Here is a 20344-nt window from a genome sequence, read left to right on the forward strand (position 1 = left end):
CAATGACAAGTAATCAAGTTTTAAAGAGGTCCAAAAATCAATGGCCCGCAATGTGCCAAAATTTTATAACTCAAAATCGATACAACTTGCATCCATAATTTTTAGCTCATTAGTTCCGTTAACTAATATTTACCTTATATATATATATACACTTGAATAACCAAAAAACACTTGCAAAAATATGATTAACTTTGGCCTATTTATCAGCACAAAAGCTCATCTTTTGAGATATTACGAATACACGCCCAGTTAAAGCAATTCTAAAAAGTTAGGCATGTATGTGTAATACTTAAAAACTTTTTTGTGTGTTTGTGAATAGTCCAAAGTTAGGCGTGTTTTTTTATATTTCTTTTAAGATAAAATGAAAATTTTACAAGAACACGTCTTACATTTCGCGTAATTATGAGAATCAAACTCTCCTCTTCGTCTTCGCCTGCGTGAAGAAGAAGAAAAAAGAAGAAGAGAAGGGCGTCTGTTTCGGTATGCTTGCGTTGTGAGGGATGAGCTATTATCTCAGAGGCCTCGTCGACTCCCTGGGTTCCTTACTCTCCAGTCGATCCGATCCGGTCTCGGATGAGCAGCGCCCCCCCGCGCACGATCAAAGGATGGACGGCGTCCCTCCGCCCGTCTCGAATGAGAGGGTCGCGTACAAGCTCAAGGGGTACTTCGACCTCGCGAAGGAGGAGATGGACAAGGCCGTCCGCGCCGAGGAATGGGGTCTGGTCGACGACGCGGTCGTTCATTACAACAACGCGCGATCGATCCTCTCCGAGGCCAAGTCCGCGAGGGCTTCCTCCTTCGTCTCCTCTAGGTAATTCGACGGTTCGATCGCGTTTCGTTTTTGTGGAATTCGGCGGAATGGGACTCCAATTCGATCGAATTATTCTTTTCCTCGCATTTGCGATGAAATTTTTTGATGGAATTGTATTCCGATCTCATCAAACGCCACGAATTCAAAGACATCCTAAAGGTTTCGGTTTTCACTCCTCTAAGTAATCCGACGGTTCGATCGCGTTCCAATTTGCGGAGTTTGGTGGAATCGGACTCCAATTCTATCGAAATTCCTCTTTCCCTGTGATGAAGAGTTTTGGTGGAATTGGATTCCGTTCTCATCAACTGTGACGAATGCAAAGATACCATTAGGGTTTTGGTTTTCACCGTTTACAGTTTCTTCCTGTCTCGGAGGCTGTAGATTCTATATAGATTAATCCGAGTTTCTGTTTCAGTTTTGTTGTTTAAGGGTTTAAGCATAAGTTTCATGTCACTGAAGTTCATTAATGGTGTTTTGGTGAAGTGAGCAGGAGAAGGTGAACTCTTATTATCAAAAGATATTGAAGTGGGAAGGACAAGTTTTAGACAGGCTGAAAGTTCTTAGTAAACGGACAGGTTTTGGATTAATCTTCCATCTTTCCGCCATTAGAAAACAAAAGACCTTTTTATTTTTTTCCCGGATGATTTTATTGTTTGTTTACTTAGTTTCTGGTTACAGGAGTTAAACTTATTTTACTTTTTCTTGTTTTCATGTGTTGATTATTAGTTCGTGGTGGCACAAGGATAGACAAGGTACATAGAATTTTTTTTCTTTGATTTTGAGATTTGTGTGTAAACTATGGCCGTATAGTTCAGACTTTCTTCGTGTAATATGGAAATTTCTTACTTCTTTATGGAAATTTCATCTCAATAGTTTGTTGATTTAATTCTTTTGGGAGTTCCTATCGCAGCGAGTCTCTGGCCATACATCCTCAAGTACAGCTCCATCTACAAAGTCTACCCCAAGGAATACTTCATTGAAGAAACCCATTGATGCCACATCAGGTGTTCTTCCAAAATCAGTTAATACCACTAGGAGCTCAAATGTGAATTCTATTGGGAGCTCGCATTCTAAACAAGAATCTTTTAATGGCTATGATGCTAAACTTGTTGAAATGATAAATAGCGTGATCATGGACAGAAGTCCTGCCGTCAAATGGGATGATGTTGGTGAGTAACGTGCATGTTGTCTGCTATGACTGGTTGGATGTGGAGATCAAACTAGTAGTAACTCTCTCTTCTCCATTTCTGTACAGCTGGTCTTGATAAAGCAAAACAAGCATTGTTAGAAATGGTTATCCTTCCAACAAAGAGAAGAGACTTATTTATTGGCCTGCGGAGGCCGGCTAGAGGTATTCAATGTCAAATATATATTTGCAGAAAAGTCTGTTTTGATTTACATTTCTAAGCAAGATTCCTTTTCCACATACAGGATTGCTTCTTTTTGGTCCGCCTGGAAACGGAAAAACCATGCTTGCAAAAGCTGTTGCCTCTGAGGCAGAGGCAACATTTTTCAATATTTCAGCATCTTCCTTGACATCAAAATGGGTGCGGCATTTACTGCATAGTCACTCCCTTTATCTCTGAATATTGATGTATAGAGTGTTATTTCTTATGTACAGATATTTTATTAGATTTATGGCACTGAAACAGGTGGGAGAGGCAGAAAAGCTTATGCGGATTCTTTTCTCAGTTGCCATTGCTAGGCAACCGTCAGTTATTTTTATGGATGAGGTGTGTCCATGTCGTTTTTTATTTTTTTATTCCTGATGATAGCATGTCCATGTAGTTTACCAACTTCAATTGTGTTGAACATCGAAGCTTGAATGTTAATAATCTTTTTTCTTTTGTTGGTAAAAAAAAACCCAAGTCATTGAATTCATGAGTTATTCCTGAGAATGTGTTGCATGTTTTGGTAATATTACAAGGCTACCAATAGAGGCATTTCTACTTGGTTCTCCAGGCCATCAATAATTCATATCTACCCACCAATTTATGCATTTCTTACTTGGATCTCATGGAGAATGCCCTGAATCTATATCTGATCAAGAGCTTACATACTAAGCTTCAGAAATCAATTTTGTGAATGGCTAAAGAGCAGAAAATCAAAATTTGGCGAACTTACTTTTCAAACCCTACTGCATTTCAAAATGTGTGAGAAAGCTTGTTGGTCTTGTGTTATGGTTTCTGTCCACATGGATTGATGATCTATGCTTGTTTTTGAGATATGTGAGAATTGTCTTTGTTCAAAATTGTATAAGGATTTCTTTACTGAATGAAGAGATAGTGGTTTATTTCTTGAAATAAGATTAAATTTATTAAATCAATAGGTTGATTTGGAGTAGAATAAAATAATCCTAGTCCCTCATTTTCAAAGCACATTGAAATATCAACAAGGTTACAAATCCTATCTAAGTTAGTAATGTTTGTACAAGGTGGGTGACTGCTGTAAGAAGATGCAATCCACAATCCGAATCCTCAAATGATTCTCACAAAAGATCTCCCACAAGAACCATAAAGGTTCATAAGCAAAGCTCACTCACAAGAACCAATAAGGTTCATAAAAACACCACCCAAGAAAGAATGCAAATGAAAATATAATTTCATTCAAGTGGGATATAACTCACACTAAAAGATTACTTTACAATGGGGTGAGACCCCATATTTATACAACTAATAAAGAAGAGAAAGAGGGAGTTGTTGGGCTCCCAATGGCTCTATTTAGATTTGTTGGGAGTCCAATGACTCTCTTAGTGCTTTATGCTTTTTGACTTAGTCAAAAGGCATAAAGCCTATTACATGTCCAAAAATGAAAAAAGAAAAGCTAACTAAACTAAAAAGACAAGATTACATATGATAGTGGTATATTACATATGAGATTAGCTATGAGATTACAATTTTAACACTCCCCCTCAAACTTATGGTTGAACAACCAAAAGTTTATCTAAGAGAAAATGAAATTGGGGAGCAACGAGAGGTTTAGTAAAGAAGTTTGCCAGCTGATATTCTGATGAGACATATGGAAGATCAATGGTGCCGTATAAAAATTTCTCTCGTACGTAGTGACAATCCATCTTGATATGCTTAGTCCTTTTATGGAATGTCCAGTTGCTAGCAATATAAATAGAACTTTTATTGTCGCAGCATAGTTGTGATGCTCCCGTACTCATAACACCCATATCTTGAAGTAATCGCCTTAACCAAACTACTTCCATGGTAGTTGTAGCCATGACTCTTTACTCGGCTTCAGTTGACGAAAGAGAGACTTTTTGTTGCTTCTTTCATCTTTAAGAAATCATTGATTCTCCTAAAAACATATAAAGTCCAGTAGTTGAGTGTCGATAATTAAGGTTATCTCTCCAATCTGCATTAGTATAAATAGTTAATTTTAATAAGGAAGAAGCAGACAAGAAAAGTCCTCGAAAGATGAAAGTTTTAAGATATCTAATAATGCATAATACAACTCCCATATGAACAGTGGTAGGAGCATGCTGGAATTGACTTGCTGTGTGGACAACATGTGCAATGTCAGGTCTTGTGATGGAGAGGTAAGATAATGTTCCAACAAGTTGTCTGTAAGGTGTTGAGTTCTCAAGCAGTTCTACATCATCAATCTTCATTTTAATATTCACAACTTCAGGAGTGCCAACATGTTTTTCATCTGTGATTTCTAACCTATCAACAATATCAAGAGCAAATTTAGATTGAGTTAGTAAATAACCTTTGGTAGAATACACTACTTCGATACTAATTTTTTTTTTTAAAATCCTAAATCACTCATTTCAAAGTTGTCTTTGAGAATTTTTTTGATATTGTCAACTCCTTGTTTATCACTTTCAGTGATGATCATGTCGTCCATATAGAGAAAAATAATAATAATACCTGCATTAGATTTTTTAATAAAAAAAGCTGTGTCAGTAAGACAAAATTGAAAACCAAAATCAAGCATAACTTGACTGAATTTATCATACCAAGCCTTTGGGGCTTGCTTAAGATCATACAAAGCTTTATGTAAATGAAGGGTTCTTCCTTGGGGAATCTTAATACCAGGTGGTGGTTTCATATATACTTCTTCAGTTAGGCTCCTATTGAGAAATGCATTCTTGACATCCATCTGAAAAATATGCCATTTCTTTATCGAGGCAAGAGCTATTAAGGTTCTTACGGTGGTCATTCTAACGACTGGTGCAAAAGTCTCTTCATAGTCTATTCTATACTCTTGGGAATAGTCTTTGGCAACTAGTCAGACTTTAAACCTTTCAAGAGTGCTATCACTCTTGGTTTTAACTTTGTATACCCATCAACATCCTATGAGTTTTTTTTCTAGTGGAATATCTTGAACAGTCCACGTATTTGCCTTTTCTAAGGCATTTAATTCTGTTGTCATGGCTTCGACCCATTCTGATTGTTCTTTTGCTATATCATAATTAGAAGGTTCTATGTAGGAATGTAATAAGGCAATATATGCTTGATGTTTTGGTGAAAAAGATTCATAGGATATAATTTTTTCGGGTACTTTTGACACCTTATAAGATTTTCTTATTTCTATTTGATCATGTGCTTTAGAATATTTTTCTAGAGCACAAGGTTGCTCTAGATTACCTCGTCTGAAATATTGAATACAGTCTTGGTTATTATGAGATGGTTTGGTGCTTATAATATCATTTTGATTTTCTTGATCAATTTCAACTTCATTAATCTTTGGAACTAAGTCCAATAAGAAAGAGTATTCATCTACTTCTCTAGAATTCTTAATTTCAAAAGAACTCTCGTTTTCTAAGAATGATATATTTCGTGATACATATAACTTTATAGTTTTGAGATCAAGGAATCTATAACCTTTTTTATGGTTTGTATAACCAAGAAACACACGTGGAATAGCATAAGGGGAAAGTTTGCCATTTTTGTTAGAAAAAACAAAACATTTGCAACTAAATACCCTTAATCTTGAATAATTCCGAATTTGTTTGAAAAGTTTTTCCACAGATAATATATTGTTTAACAAAGATGATGACATTCTATTAATGAGATACACTGAAGTTAGAGTAGCTTCGACCCAAAAGTTTGTTGGTACTTGATGAGTAATGAGTAGAGTTCTTGTTGTTTCTATAATATGCCTATGTTTTCTTTCTGCTAAACCATTTTGCCGTGGAGTATATGGGCATGATCTTAGATGTGTAATGCCATGTAAATTTAAATAATCGTAAAATTCTTTTAATATTTATACTCCCCCTGAATCAGTGCGAAAAATTAAAATATCATTTTTAAATTGGTTTTTGACCAGATTATGAAATATTTGAAAATGAAAAAATACTTCGAATTTATGTTTGAGAAAATAAATCCAAGTATGCCTTGTAAAGTCATCTACGAAAATGACATAGTATGAAAAACCTCCTTCTGATATGACAGGTGGATGACTCCACACATCCGAATGTACTAACTCAAGAGGTCGAGTAGAGACAAAATTTCTTTCTTGAAAGAGTAATCTCTTCATTTTTTCAAGAATACATTTTTCATATTTGATTGTCTCATAATTACAAAAATTTTCTATATTTGGAAAAAAATGAATCTTGGATATGCTAGGATGGCCAAGTTTCCTGTGCCATAGATACAAGTCCATTTTTTGAACATTACAACATAAAGTATTCTTGAGAATTTTCAAAAAATCTATGTAGTATAGGCCTCCTTCTCCAATCAACTTCCCTGACTGGTGATCTTGCACTCGACAACCACGAGAGGAGAAAGAAACGTTATATCCATGGTCACATAATTGGAAAATAGGCAAGAGATTGAGGTTTAATTTGAGAATATACCTAATTTGTGAAATAAAAACTTTTTTTGAGTTTTGAGAAATATTTTCAAAATTTCCTATCCCTTTGTTTTCTAATGATGTTCCATCAACAGTAAAAACATTTGACCCTTTTGAGTTATGGCATTCAGATAATATATTAATATTTGGGGTTATATGAAAAGAAGCACCTGAGTCAAGAAGCCATAGAGATTTACCTGGATTAATTGTGCTAACTGAAGAGATTGTGGCTCCAGTAGATGAAGATGCTCCCTTGAGTAGAGGTTGAAGCGCTTTCACCAATTGTGCCAAAGACATACTTCCAATGGAAGATTCATTTGACTCTTGTGGAGGTATGACTGAGGCAACCTTTTTCTCATAAGGTCTCTTCAATTTTGGACAGTAAGTTTTCACATGTCCTGATTCCCGACAATAATAACAAATGATTTTTCTTTTCTCAAAATCATTCCCTTGTCTTTCATCATTTCTCCTTCCATAGTTAAGGGGTTTGTAAGTTCTAACATAATTTTCTGGTTTTGACATGGTTAAAACTAAAACAGAGTCATCGTCACACTTGGTAATTCTACTCTCAGTCTATTTTCTCCCATACTTAGTTCTTCTATTGTGTCTTCTATTGAAGACACCTTTCCATGGTGGAGAATAATATACTTGGTGGATTCAAACTCCGATCTTAATCCATTAATAAATTAAAAAAATGTTTCGCATTTATTTGGTTTTGGTGGAGTTCTATATCTTGTGAGCAATGCCATTTTGGTTCAATTTTTTTCATAATTCCGACAAGCCATTGTAGTATTCTCTAATACTTTTGTCTCCTTGAACCATATTTTTAACTTTGATTTGTAGATTGCACACATGTGCAATATCTTTAAGATAATACATTCTCTTAAGGTAATCCCATGCATCATTTTCAAGGCTTGAGCATTTCTTTATGTCGACACTTGTTATGAGCCAAGACATGATCTTGACATGTCCTATTATTCATTCCTTCTATTTTTTTTCGTAAGTAGAGATGACTTTAATTCTTTCTACCTCCGTGAGAGATATTTCTTTTTCTCCTTCATCTTTTGTAAGGATTAGGGTAAGTTCTACATCGGTCCATTTACTAATCTCTATAATCCTTTTTTCCATATAAGATGCTTTATGATTGAAGCCCATGTGACATAGTTGGAATGGTTGAGTTTGATGAGCTTAACGGTGACATTATCATTGTCATCCATTTTACAATTTTTAGGAAGAAAGAGATAAAGAGGAGAAGAAAGAGATCAAATGCAAGAAAAGCCGATAAAGAGGAGAATACTTTACCACAAACGGTGAGTACAAGTATTCCTCCAAGCTTTCACACGATCATAACTTCAAAGAAACTTTACTTTCTTTCAAAATCTCGAATGACACGCTTCCCGATGCACCAAAAGAACTTAGCTTGATCTCTTCAACCAACGGCTTTGATTCCATGTAAGAAGATGCATCCCACAATCCGAATCCTCAAATGATTCTCACAAAAGATCTCCTACAAGAACCATAAAGGTTCATAAGCAAAGCTCACTCACAAGAACCAATAAGGCTATGGAAACACCACCCATGAAAGAATGCAAATGAAAATATAATTTTATTCAAGTGGGATATAACCCACACTAAAAGATTACTTTACAATGGGGTGAGACCCCCATATTTATACAACTAATAAAGAAGAGGGAGAGGGAGTCGTTGGGCTCCCAACGGACAGAGCCGTTGGGAGTCCAACTACTCTCTTAGTGCTTTATGCTTTTTGACTTGGTCAAAAGGCATAAAGCCTATTACATGTTTAAAAATAAAAATGGTGCTTTATGCTTTTTGACTTAGTCAAAAAGGCATAAGGCCTATTACATGTCCAAAAATGAAAAAAGAAAAGCTAACTAAACTAAAAAGATAAACTAAACTAAAAAGATAAGATTACATATGATAGTGGTATATTACATATGAGATTAGCTATGAGATTACAATTTTAACAACTGCTTGTGCATTTGTCTTAATCACCTGGATGGATTTGTGGTTTTCACTGGTAATAAGATTTGTATTTTATCATTTCATATGTGTTCCAGATAGTAACTTGAAAACTTGTATATGATTGATATCATGATCTCTTAGATCTACAGAGTGGTAACTCGAAAACCAAAAAATTGGAAAATTTATTTTTGATCAACTTGGAGAATTTTTATATATTTCATCTGACAGTTTTTGCCACATATCTAATGCTTTGTGTCCATTTTGAGAAATAAACATTTGAAAGCTGATTTTGTTGCAAATTTGTTCAAATTGTAAGCAGCTTTCATGTTTTAGGACTTTCCTTCTCTTCTTAACATGGGCTTTTTCAGAAGTAAAAGAGAAAAGGTCCAATGAGGAGTTATATATTCTTCATCCTATCTCTTCAATTTTAAGCATCGTGCATGATGCTTCTACACTTTTTGAAGAATGAAGATTATGAAATTTAATATATTGCAAGGGCTTATATCTTTTGCATCTTAGTTTATGAGTCTGCATATCACTCTTGTTCTGCTGGATAAGTTAATAAGAAGTTAGGCACTATTGTTTGGATGACACATTCCAAAACCTGGGTTTACCAAACCCAGGTTTTGACAAACTCAGGTTTACCAAAGCCTGGTTTTAGAGTTGTGTTTGGATGACAAAACCTTCAAATTAGGTCTTTTTATATTTTTCTTGTTCCAGTTGTTTCCTGGCCACCCAATGGTCACAAAATATCTGGGAGGTATTGTCAGACCCATGGGTGGTGCCGTCCTACCGTTTTCCAGTCTTTGTGGCTACTGTCTCTCACTAATCAGCCACCTTCTGGCCATAATATGTTTGTGGGGTGGCTGGTTATTGCCAGAAAACTGAAAAGAAAAAGAGATAAGTTTGGCCATTTTCTGGCCAAGGAAAACAGATGGGTTCATGCTGTCAGCAGTGGATGACACCACTGCGTCATTTGCCAGCCACTGGTTGGTTATAGTAAAAAAGAGAGAAAATGTATGGATGTCCTCCAGCCACCGACCAGTTAAAAAATGGCCAGGATGGTACTGTCCTTGTCAGATGGTGCCATCTGATTCATTTCTTACTGTTCTTCCAGAAAATGGCTGGATGGTGTTGCATTATAGTGAGTCTCGTGGTGACAAGGAAGAAGAGGAAGGGGAGGGGGGATGTGGGCACCCATTCCTTGATAAACTTCGTTTTGGGGCAAAAAAACTGGGGGAAGGCAGTTTTTCACAAATCGGGTTTTATGTAAAACTCAGTTTTGTGGCAATCAACCAGTGCACAAAACCGGGCTTTCTGTAATAAACCAGGTAAACACCCAAAAACGCCTCTTAGTGGTTATATATATAGGGTGCTTACAGACTTGATTTACATAGATCTAAGCTCCAAACACGAAATCTAACCTTTGGATGATGTGTAGCATGTCCTATTTACTATTTCATGTGTTAAAGTTGACTCAAACGGGATGTTTTATTCCATTTCTAAACCACCCCTATTTTCATGAATTGTGAGCGGTTGATTTTTCACCATCTAAAAAATGAATCTGATGGTGTATTAGACATGATAAAACCTTCTAACATATTAAATACACCATACTAAACACCTGTGTGGTTAGATTTACCATTTGATGGTTAGATCCATACAAACAAGAGTGTATACCACCATAAGGTATCATGGTGCAGAACCGCCATATATTTTCTCATATATATAAGTTAATTTAAGAGAATAATCAGCTGATGTCTAGATTATGCTTATCAATAATTAAAAGGTTTTGCTGCTCTGTTGTGTGATTTGTTGAATTCTTTTTTCTTATCTGCTTAGTATATACCCAAAAACATGCTTATTTGCTTGCTCTAAATCTTATGTGTCTTGAGAATCTTACATTCCCAGTGCTATTAAACTACCTTGCAGAAATCTTATGTTTGATACTAATCGTGCAGATTGATAGTGTTTTGTCTGCAAGAGTGGCCAATGAGAACGAGGCAAGCAGAAGATTGAAATCAGAGTTCTTAGTTCAGTTTGATGGTGTGGCATCTAATTCAAATGATCTTGTAATTGTCATAGGCAAGCCACTTAACTCATTCCCCTAAGTATGAAGTATTGGCTCTACTTTTTTTCACGTTTTTTGCTTAATGTTATGCAATTCCTAATTAAAAAGCTCAGAGCCTCAGAGTGTAATATCGTTATGATCATATGTGAACCAACCTTTATTAACCAAATGTTTCCTCTACATTGAGTAAGGTTTCATGGCACAATAACAGAGGCCTGCTGCATATTGCAACTAATGCTTCTTAATTGTATGATTATGTTAGATATGTATTCACTGAAAAAATATAAATATCTTCAGAAATGCTGGTTTACCTATGCATTTTCACATGCATCTGGTAACACATTTTTTGAGCTGCTAGATGAATTTCTACCTATTGCTTTCATGGACTAGAATTGGGCATGGGCTGTGCAATTACACTGAATGTAGGTTCTTAAGGTTAGAAAGTTTAGCTTGTAGCTTTTAACACTTGACAAATTTTGCATCAAGAGTCAAGGAGCATGTTCTCTTTGTATATGCTTCTTCTCCTGTACTAACCTCACATGTCTCACCTCCAATTTTGTTTTGTCATTATATTGTCCTCCTATTTCTGGAGAAGTTCAACATATTGTTATAATGTGTGTTTCCACTTATATATCCTTGTTCAATGAGATTTCCTTATTCTTAGCATGAAGTTTTATATGTTTTGTTCTTATTCTTTATGAAATTCATGGTTGGCATTTTCTAGTGTTATATGTTTGTCAACATGCCTGTCCATTTGATTTATTTCATTAATTGATACAGGTCTTTTCTGCATAAAAAGGGAATCTTTTGTTAGAATAGAAGCCAAAGTGATGTGTGTTAATCAAAGTAGATTTTCTTTATAAAAGGAATATATCAATGAAATTCTATAAAATGGTTTCAAGGGATTCAGCCAATTGTCCTGATTGTGGGATATCGTTGAGAAATAGGAATCAGTGTTATCAAAGAATTTCCTGTGATTATTCCTAGTATAAAGTGAGTCAATCATCCACTTTGGTATTTTGTTGAACAAAAATGCTGATATTGTTCCTCCATTGATCAAGAATTTCGACCTTTGGGAAATATCATAATCATCCAATAAGAAAGGTTTCAATTTATTCAAATTAACGATTGAGCACCTATCAATTCTAACAACTAGGAAATGCAATTCTATTAGCCAGATTGGCCATCATGAAATTGTTTTCATCAACAGTAGATAAACAGAATTGTCTAATCATGGGCAAGGGACACCTTTATGCTTTCTTGGCAGATGAGTTTTCAGATACATCAAGTGCAATGGTTGATGTACCTGTTTAATACGTCAGCAACATAGAAATGCCCTACAAATCTGAGGAACTAATAATAGGGATATCTGTAATTTCTCATTGCCTTCCAGTGAAATTTAAAAAAAATCTTTTTTGGTGCTACATACGTGAAGAACTAACCTTGCAGCCCTGGCTTCCCTATCTGACTATGGTGTTCACTACCACTGTTCGATGTTTACCAGTCTAGCTGCTTCCTATATCCATAGCATCAAATATACCAATATCTTTGAATATTGGAAGAAAATTTCAGAAAATTGTAGTGTCCTACTCAGGATGTTAACACATAGAAAAGAGGATCAACCCTTAGAGTCTGATGGTATGGATCTTGTCTTTATCTGCAGTTCTTGGCTTAACTCTGTGGTTATCTATGAAGAATTGGGAGAGCTGTGGAGCTTGCATGTGATTGCAACTGAAAAAAAAACCCTTAAAGTCATTGCTTCTCCCCAGTGGAAACTAATGGCTCACTACTGATTCCTTTCTGTAAAAGTTTGCTTCTTTTGTCATAGCTTGCTTATTTTTCTGTACTGATTAATATTGAAGTATCTTGATTTTTCTAGAGAGTTTTTGGTTTACATATAATGTTTCTGCCACTGTTTATCACTAGAATTCTTGGCCTAAATTTCATTTATTGTTTTATAAAATTTATACTGCCTTTTCGTAGCTTAAACTTTGTATCATATTGTTTGATATTATTGCTGATTATTCTGTAGCAGGATGTAACTCATGCTTTTGGTGCCTAGTAACTAAATGCTTGTTCTTGTTGGATCTTCTTGTGTGGTTGTTCAGGTGCGACTAATAAGCCTCAAGAATTGGATGATGCTGTTCTCAGGAGATTGGTAAGAATTGGCTATCTTGCATGCTGAACTTAAATTCAAATGTGTCTGCATTCATATCATTAGCCAGTTATGCATGTGTGGCACGTGATCTGTTGCTTAAATTCCTAAACACAATGTCTTATTGTTTCTTTTACATGAAAAGGTTTTCCTTGATGGAGATGCATATACTGATTTGTAGGCAATCTGTATTTTCAAATTTAGTGTTAGTGGACGTGTGCCATTAGCATGATTTGTTTCCAGAGGAAACACTTTAGGAATTTTCAAATATTTGGATAGGCAATAAACTGCAAGGATTTCTTATATCAAAGATTCATATTAAAAATGTTGTCATCCTAGAACTCTGCTATTTGTTACTTTAGCAATATAAGTAGTATTGTATTTAAGATAGTTTCCATTATTATAGGAAGTGTCAAGTGTTAAAACTTATCCAGCAACCAAAAAGAAAGACTTGTTAGAAGCTGCAACTTCTCAAGCTGTTACTTTTCTTCAATTTTTTTTCTCTGGATGGGGAGTGGTGACACTGTGTCATTGGTGGTTATTTTAAGCATGCCGGTAGTGTCGTAGTGATAGTGCTAGGCAGAAATGAAGACAAGAACCTTTGAAGATAACTTTTCAAATAGTAGTTCTGAGTCTTCTGACTATGGCAGGATCCAGGCCGACAATTATCTTTGTGCAAAAGAAAAGTGGCATGGTTTGGATCTAAATTGGATTGTGCCATCTATAGTAGGAAATCATTATCTATTTCTAACTCTTTGTTGTCGATGTTAGTTCTGGTGGCCTGTTGTTACCTATATAAATTGATCTTATATTTTCTCAAAAAAAAAAAAATCTGCTGATTATGGATTCAGAACAGGGCTACATTTTACTTTCCTGGGAAATGCAAGATCTGAGGATTCCAAAGAGATGAATAACAAGAATTTACAGAGAACATACCCGAAGAATTGATCCTACGCTCCACACAGTACCATCTTCATTTTTTATTGGGCTCCACTTACTGAAAAGAACCATAAGGTCTGTTCGTTCCTTACACTCTGCCTCTTAATCTGGCATCCCAATCCCCAATTTCCCAACCAGTGTTCAGCAACAAATTGTTCCTTACATCTCACCAAACACAGATCAAAGGAAAAGATACCTTTAGAAGAAGGGAGTTAATCTGTAGATTTGGCCAAATTCGGATATGCCAACCTTCACCCAGTTGAACTCCAATTCTTTCCTTAAAATCCTCGAGAACCAGAATCCATCCTCTGCAGTGGATGCAACTAGATAAACCAGGCTTACCGGAAGCGCCTAGCTAAAAAGGGAAGCGCGCTTCGGAAGCGCGAAACGTCGCGCTTCCGAAGCGTGGGGGGAAGCGTCCCCCTTTTTTGGGAAGCGCACTTCCCTTTAATGGGGGATGCGTCCCCCTTTAATGGGGGACGCGCCCCCCTTTAATGGGGGACACACTTCCCTTTAATGGGAAGCGCGCTTCCCATCACGCTTCCCCCTCGCTTCCCCTATTTTTTTCATTTTTTTGTATTTTGTATTTTTTATTTTTATTTTTTCGCTTCCCCCTCGCTTCCGAGACGCTTCCTAGGTCGCTTCCGAGACGCTTCCTAGGTCGCTTCCGAGACACTTCCCGAATCACTCCTAAGTGGTCCCACGCTTCCCCGCTTCCTAAAATTTTGAAAGTGCCTCACTTCCCGCTCCCGGTTCCTCAACTGGCAACCATGAGATAAACTCCTAGTGAGTCTCAAAGTGCAATGTGTCATTTAGGGTAACAAGAACCAGTAGCCCAACCTTGCTATCAAAAAAAGATTCTGAGGCCACCCAAAGTAGCTGGGAGAAAGACCTGATTCCAAGCTGAAGCTGAAGCTGAAGCTGAAGGTTTCTTGTTCCCCCACTTCTCCTTGATAGGAGGCAAACAACTTCACAAGTCTTTTCTCCACATTCCTTTGGAAATTTCATTAAAGAGAAGCTAGGTATTTTGGGAAACATGTCTGATAAGGGTAACCCTGCCCACCAACATTATTTAATTAAATGAGGTACTGTATGAACCATGGTTGTCAGTCGAGGAAGCGGGAGCGAGAAGCGATATGGGAAGCGGAAGCGAGGCACTTTCAAAATTTTTAGGAAGCGGGAAGCGTGGGACAACTTAGGAGCGAATCAGGAATCGTCTCGGAAGCGACCTAGGAAGCGAGGGGAAGCAAAAAAAGAGAAAAAAAAACAAAAACAAAAATACAAAAAAAATGAAAAAATGGGGGAAGCGAGCTTCCCATAAAAGTGAAACACGCTTCCCATAAAAAATTGCGCTTCGGGGAAGCACACTTCCCCACTTACCTAGGTGTTTTCCGTAACTCTGGTATGAACAGAGCAAATCACACTATGTACAACTCATATTTTGGTTGTTTGCATAATATTATGCTTTCTTACATGAATGATTGTATCTATAGTGTATTGAAGGCTTCGATAAAATGAAGGTTAGAGTTAGATTGTTCTTTAGTAAACTCTTTGTGTGCAAGTATTAGATTATTAGTTGAATGTAGTTGTAATATTCCTTGAGCATTTGCTAGATATGAAGTTATGAATGTATGCTTATTGTGTTGGAGCGGTCTATTTATGGTCTTAGATAATCATCAGTGTCTTTGTTTATGAATCCAAACCTGATCATTGTGGTGCCTTTAAATAGCATGTGATGACTTATTTCGTTGAAAAGATCCTGTGTATGTTCTAATCTATGTAGTCAAAAGCGCTAGGCGATGCCTAGTCGGTAGACCCCTAAAAAAGACTAGTTGAGGACTAGGCGGGACTAGTTTGTACCCCAATTAAATATAAAAAAAGTACACAAAATATACATAAAAATATGTTTAGTTCTTTTACTAATAAGATGATTTCATTACACAAATACAAAATTACGCATGCTTTCACAAAATATATTAATATACATAACCAGAATATACATATATATAATTGTACAAATATATATATATATATATATATATATATATTCAATTATTCATAACATATTCAGTATAATCAACAAAATATGCTTTCAACCTTTCACAAAAGCACAATAACACACACATATAAATAACATATTACATAATTCATAATGCTAAACATGCTTTCAGGCTTTTATAGAAAAATTTATCAGAAACAAAGTAACACACACATACATAAAAAACATAATCAATTAAAACTAATTGTGCATGCTTTCAATGTTTCATAGAAAAATCCCAAAAGCAAAGTAACACACACACATAAATATAATAACTAAGCATGTTTTCATGATTTCACAGAACGAATCACGCAAACGCACACACATACATATAATTATATATATATACAAAAAAATAACAATATATATATGAATGATAAATAACTAAACTGCCCTCGTGCCTAGTCGGAAAAATTGGTACCTTTTAAGGTACTCACCTAGAAATTGCAAAGCCTGGGCGTTTTACTTATCCTAGACCGACTAGGCGGACTAATCGGTGCCTAGTTGGGGCTTTTGACTACATAGGTTCTAATATGTATTTCATTTTTGTATGCATTCTTTAAGAAAGTTTTGTTTGTTCCAATGTGGACTCCATTTCAAATTTTTGATATTTTGAAAATGTCACAATAGTTTATCTATTTTTGTTATATTGTGGCAATACTGCAATATTTTCAAAATTGGCTGCGATATTCATGACTATGCTCTCTCTCTCTCTCCCCAAATCCATGACTCCTACAACAAGTGGCCTTGTTTTTTTTTTTTTTTGAATTCTTCTATTTGTTTTGGAAGTCTCGAGCCTTCAACATTAAACAGATCTAATTGCATATTGAATATGGCCAGGTGAAGAGAATATACATTCCCCTACCCGATGAAAGAGTTAGAAGGCTTCTTCTCAAACATCAGCTTATGGGTCAAGCTTTTTCTTTACCTGGTAAAATGATACTTTTACCTTTAATCGGGCATATCTTACTATTTTCGGTTCTCATGTAGGTTTCTATCAGGATGATTGTTGCTAGCTTCCATCAAAATGACACAGTTTGCTAGAATTGTATGATTGTAGTGAAATGTGAGATTTACACTACTGAAAGCAAGAATCCTTTCGGAATAGTGCTGTGGCTAATCTTAATGTACTGAAATATAATCTTGCCGGAAAGGAAGTGATAAACTTGATGTAGTTTGGAGATGTACATTGACCGTTTTTTTTCTTTTGCTGAAATTTGCATTTTGTATGGTGGGAATCTGTATCCAAAATGGTTGGGAGTGTAAATATTCATGCTTTCCCTTGCTAATGAGGAATTCTTGGTTTGTGTAAGTGGTAAAACATGTAAATAGTTCTATCATGTCCCTGTAAATGGATGGCTTTAATTATGAGGCTATGCCAACATTTGACTGTGTGCGTATTTGATGATTCTACATAGATTGTTAATGCTTTTGGAGTGTTAACTGCTGCTTTCCAGGATTTGAATAATGGAATGATACACCAATGATGGTTGCTCATGATTATGACTTAGAATGGGTTTGTCAATCGATAACATCCTCTATTCCAGAGAACATTCCAGCATGGATTTTCCTATTTCTGTCAATTGTAAGCTCTGGGCAGGAGCGTTAATTTAATTAGTTGGTACCTTATGGGAGAATATCTGGCAGTAGGAAGCTTCCCTCATTAATACTTTATTAAACCTCTGTCAGTGTTCGACATAATATATAAGAAAGGAAGAGCATATGGATGATGCTACAGACGAGGGAAAAAACTTCTCTATATTTCTGTGAATCTCTTCTACATAATATATAAGAAAGGAAGCGCATATGGATGATGCTACAGACAAGGGAAAAAACTTCTCTATATTGCTGTGAATCTCTGTGATAACACCGTCTTCCAAACACAGCCTGCATCGTGGTGGTAGTTTTGTAATACATTTTCTTGCTCTTCCAGAATTAGTTTTGATAAAGCTGCATCACATAAGCCAAGAAAGACAAAAGGCAGTGAATTACAAAAGGATACACTTGACAGAAAAGACTATGGGCATCTGATCTAGAACAAGAATCTCATTTTTTTCTTTATTTGCTTTTCTAGATGATGTTCAATTCTGGATGTTGATGCATGCTTGTAATATACTCTGCCCTATTTGTATACCTGGCTGGAAAGAAATCAGAGAGTTTTCATAGCTCTATTAGGTTAGATCAATGGTATCCAGAGCTTCAACTTTCTGTTCATATGGATGAAATGGTGAGGGACTGATCCTAAATGGATTTTAACTCATAGGATTTGACTGCAAGCAAATATCTGATTTTTCCTTTAATTGAGGTGTTTGTATGAATGGAAATAAAAAAAACCTTGGTCAAAGCATATTTCACCTTTTAAATGTTGTGGGCATAGTTTTTTTTGCTTCTTTCGTTAATACACAGTGAATTAAAATATACAGGAAAATACTCAATGTTTTTAATTCTTTCAGCAATGAACCTCATGAAGTGCAGGTACATTTGTCTTGCATGTTTGCACTATTTTTAATTTTTTATCAACAAAATGTGATTTTCATTAACTGCATGCTTTTACCATGGACATCATAAATTGACAGAGAATTCTAATTTTAAGGTGACTTAATAAGCTCTATGTTATTTAATCTGACTTGTTCTTGATGGTCATGCTTAATAGCTGTTTGTCATAGATTATATGTTTTATTGTTATGTGAATGATCTTACTTATTTGTCCATGTTTTTGATTTCTGTATCAGATGGTGATATCGAAAGACTTGTAAGGGAGACAGAAGGTACGTCACTTTGCAAATACCATGTTTTGTATCTCCCTTATTTCTCTCTAGTAATGAAATGCTTGTGTTCCAAATGTGTAGGATATTCTGGTAGTGACCTACAAGCATTGTGTGAAGAAGCTGCATTGATGCCTATTAGAGAACTTGGTCCACAGATTCTCAAAGTAAAGGCAAATGAGGTAGGTAACTCTGCCCTTTCCTATTGATGACAAAATTTTCATGGAAGAAATTTTGTTGCTTTAATCTTTTGTGCAGTTTGATTCTATGCTCTATATGGGTCACATTATTTGTTTAGTCTGATCCATGGAGGATTTCCAACTGAAGCTCTTGGCTATGCTCTTTGCCTTTGTTTTGAATTCTTTGATTGAAGTGATGGCTCTTCTTTGGATCACTGGGTCATGATCATATAAACTTCTTATGTGAAGTTTTTCCAATTTCCTCTTCCAAAGTACTATCCAACACCACTATGTATGTTTTTCTTGAACTTGTCATCAAAACCCAGCTGAGAAATTCCCAAGAATGAGATTGGTGCTTATGGTTTCTGGTCATGCTTGGTTGTGGACAAGATGTTTGTATGGTAGTACTTGTGTAGGTTTAATGCATATAATTAACATGATTACTAACTGCGTTCACATATTACAAGCAAGTGATAGTCTTCTGTAATTCCGGTAAATTAAAACACTGTTTATTGTTTTGCTGGAGCATCACTGAATTGTCATGCTATCTGGAAGTATTGCTAACTGCTAAGTTCAATGTTTCTCTTGCTTTTGTTTCCAAAGAGGGCCTACAGCTTTATGAGAGCCAAAACTTTTCTTTTCTATGTTAATTGACTTGTATTCCTCAAAAGTTGTATCCTCTTGAAGCGACCATAAAATGCCAGCGTGACTTAGATGATAATTGTGCTGATCCTTCTTCAGAAAGCTCATAAAAATGATTTTTTTTGTGCACTACACAGGACCCAACATCTCGGATGCCATCATACATGATATAATTTCTGTTCTAAAAAGTGTTTGTTTTTTCCTAAAATGCATTTTAGTTATTCATGCTGAACTGATATCCACTTTACAATTTGGTGGCACCTTGTGGACCTTCAACCTAGCTTACAAATGTTGATGTTTATTTCACTTATAGGTGCGGCCTCTGAGATACAGAGATTTTCAGCAAGCGATGGCTGTCATCAGACCGAGCATGGTGAAGAGCAAGTGGGAAGAACTTGAACAATGGAATAGGGAATTTGGGTCCAATTAAGAACTGAACACGGTACCACCGAGGTGGTATTCCATGTGGTAAGCGGGGTCCTGTGCCAAGCTGAAGGCCCAGGTTGGAATCCCTATGCCACATGGGGCTTAAGAGATATCTGGTAGGCGTCTGCCTTACCCCAGCTTGCCTATCTAAAAAAAAGAAGCGAACACGGTAACCCAAAGCTACAACTGACCCCTCATCATGATGATTCGTGCTGTCATTATGCTTATGCCATCATCTGAAGAAACTCCTAGCTGTTTGGTTTGATACTCCTGCAATCTATAACCAAACTTTGCAGGTATAATTCATTACCCCTTTGATTAGGGTATACACCATGATGCATCAGTTTAACTGATGTACCGGAGAGGTGAAAAGTTAAAATGGCCTACATGCATCAGACTTTGTATATATCTTTGTTTTATCAATCCATTTTTTTTCTAATATATGTAAATAGGAAACTGATACAAGAGATGGCTATGCTACAAGTCACACCACTAGCACAAGTCATTACTATGTCATTTATAATACC

At 35.9% G+C, this 20344-nt stretch overlaps 1 protein-coding gene across 1 annotated transcript; it reads left to right on the plus strand.

The window, feature by feature from the left end:
• The first annotated feature begins 393 nt into the window (after positions 1-393).
• On the plus strand, positions 394-19955 carry LOC149819598 (uncharacterized). Its single transcript, XM_089983013.1, has 13 exons — positions 394-811; positions 1295-1386; positions 1538-1563; positions 1722-1980; positions 2067-2162; positions 2243-2358; positions 2464-2544; positions 10564-10687; positions 12782-12831; positions 16646-16736; positions 18538-18573; positions 18655-18752; positions 19705-19955. Exons 1-13 carry the CDS (start codon positions 501-503, stop codon positions 19819-19821), a joined length of 1497 nt encoding a protein of 498 aa, XP_089839139.1. The 5' UTR covers positions 394-500; the 3' UTR covers positions 19822-19955.
• The last annotated feature ends 389 nt before the right edge of the window (positions 19956-20344 follow it).

The sequence above is a fragment of the Nuphar pumila genome, chromosome 12, assembly GCF_984573655.1.
Source record: "Nuphar pumila chromosome 12, dmNupPumi1.hap1.1, whole genome shotgun sequence".
NCBI classification, from domain to species: domain Eukaryota; kingdom Viridiplantae; phylum Streptophyta; class Magnoliopsida; order Nymphaeales; family Nymphaeaceae; genus Nuphar; species Nuphar pumila.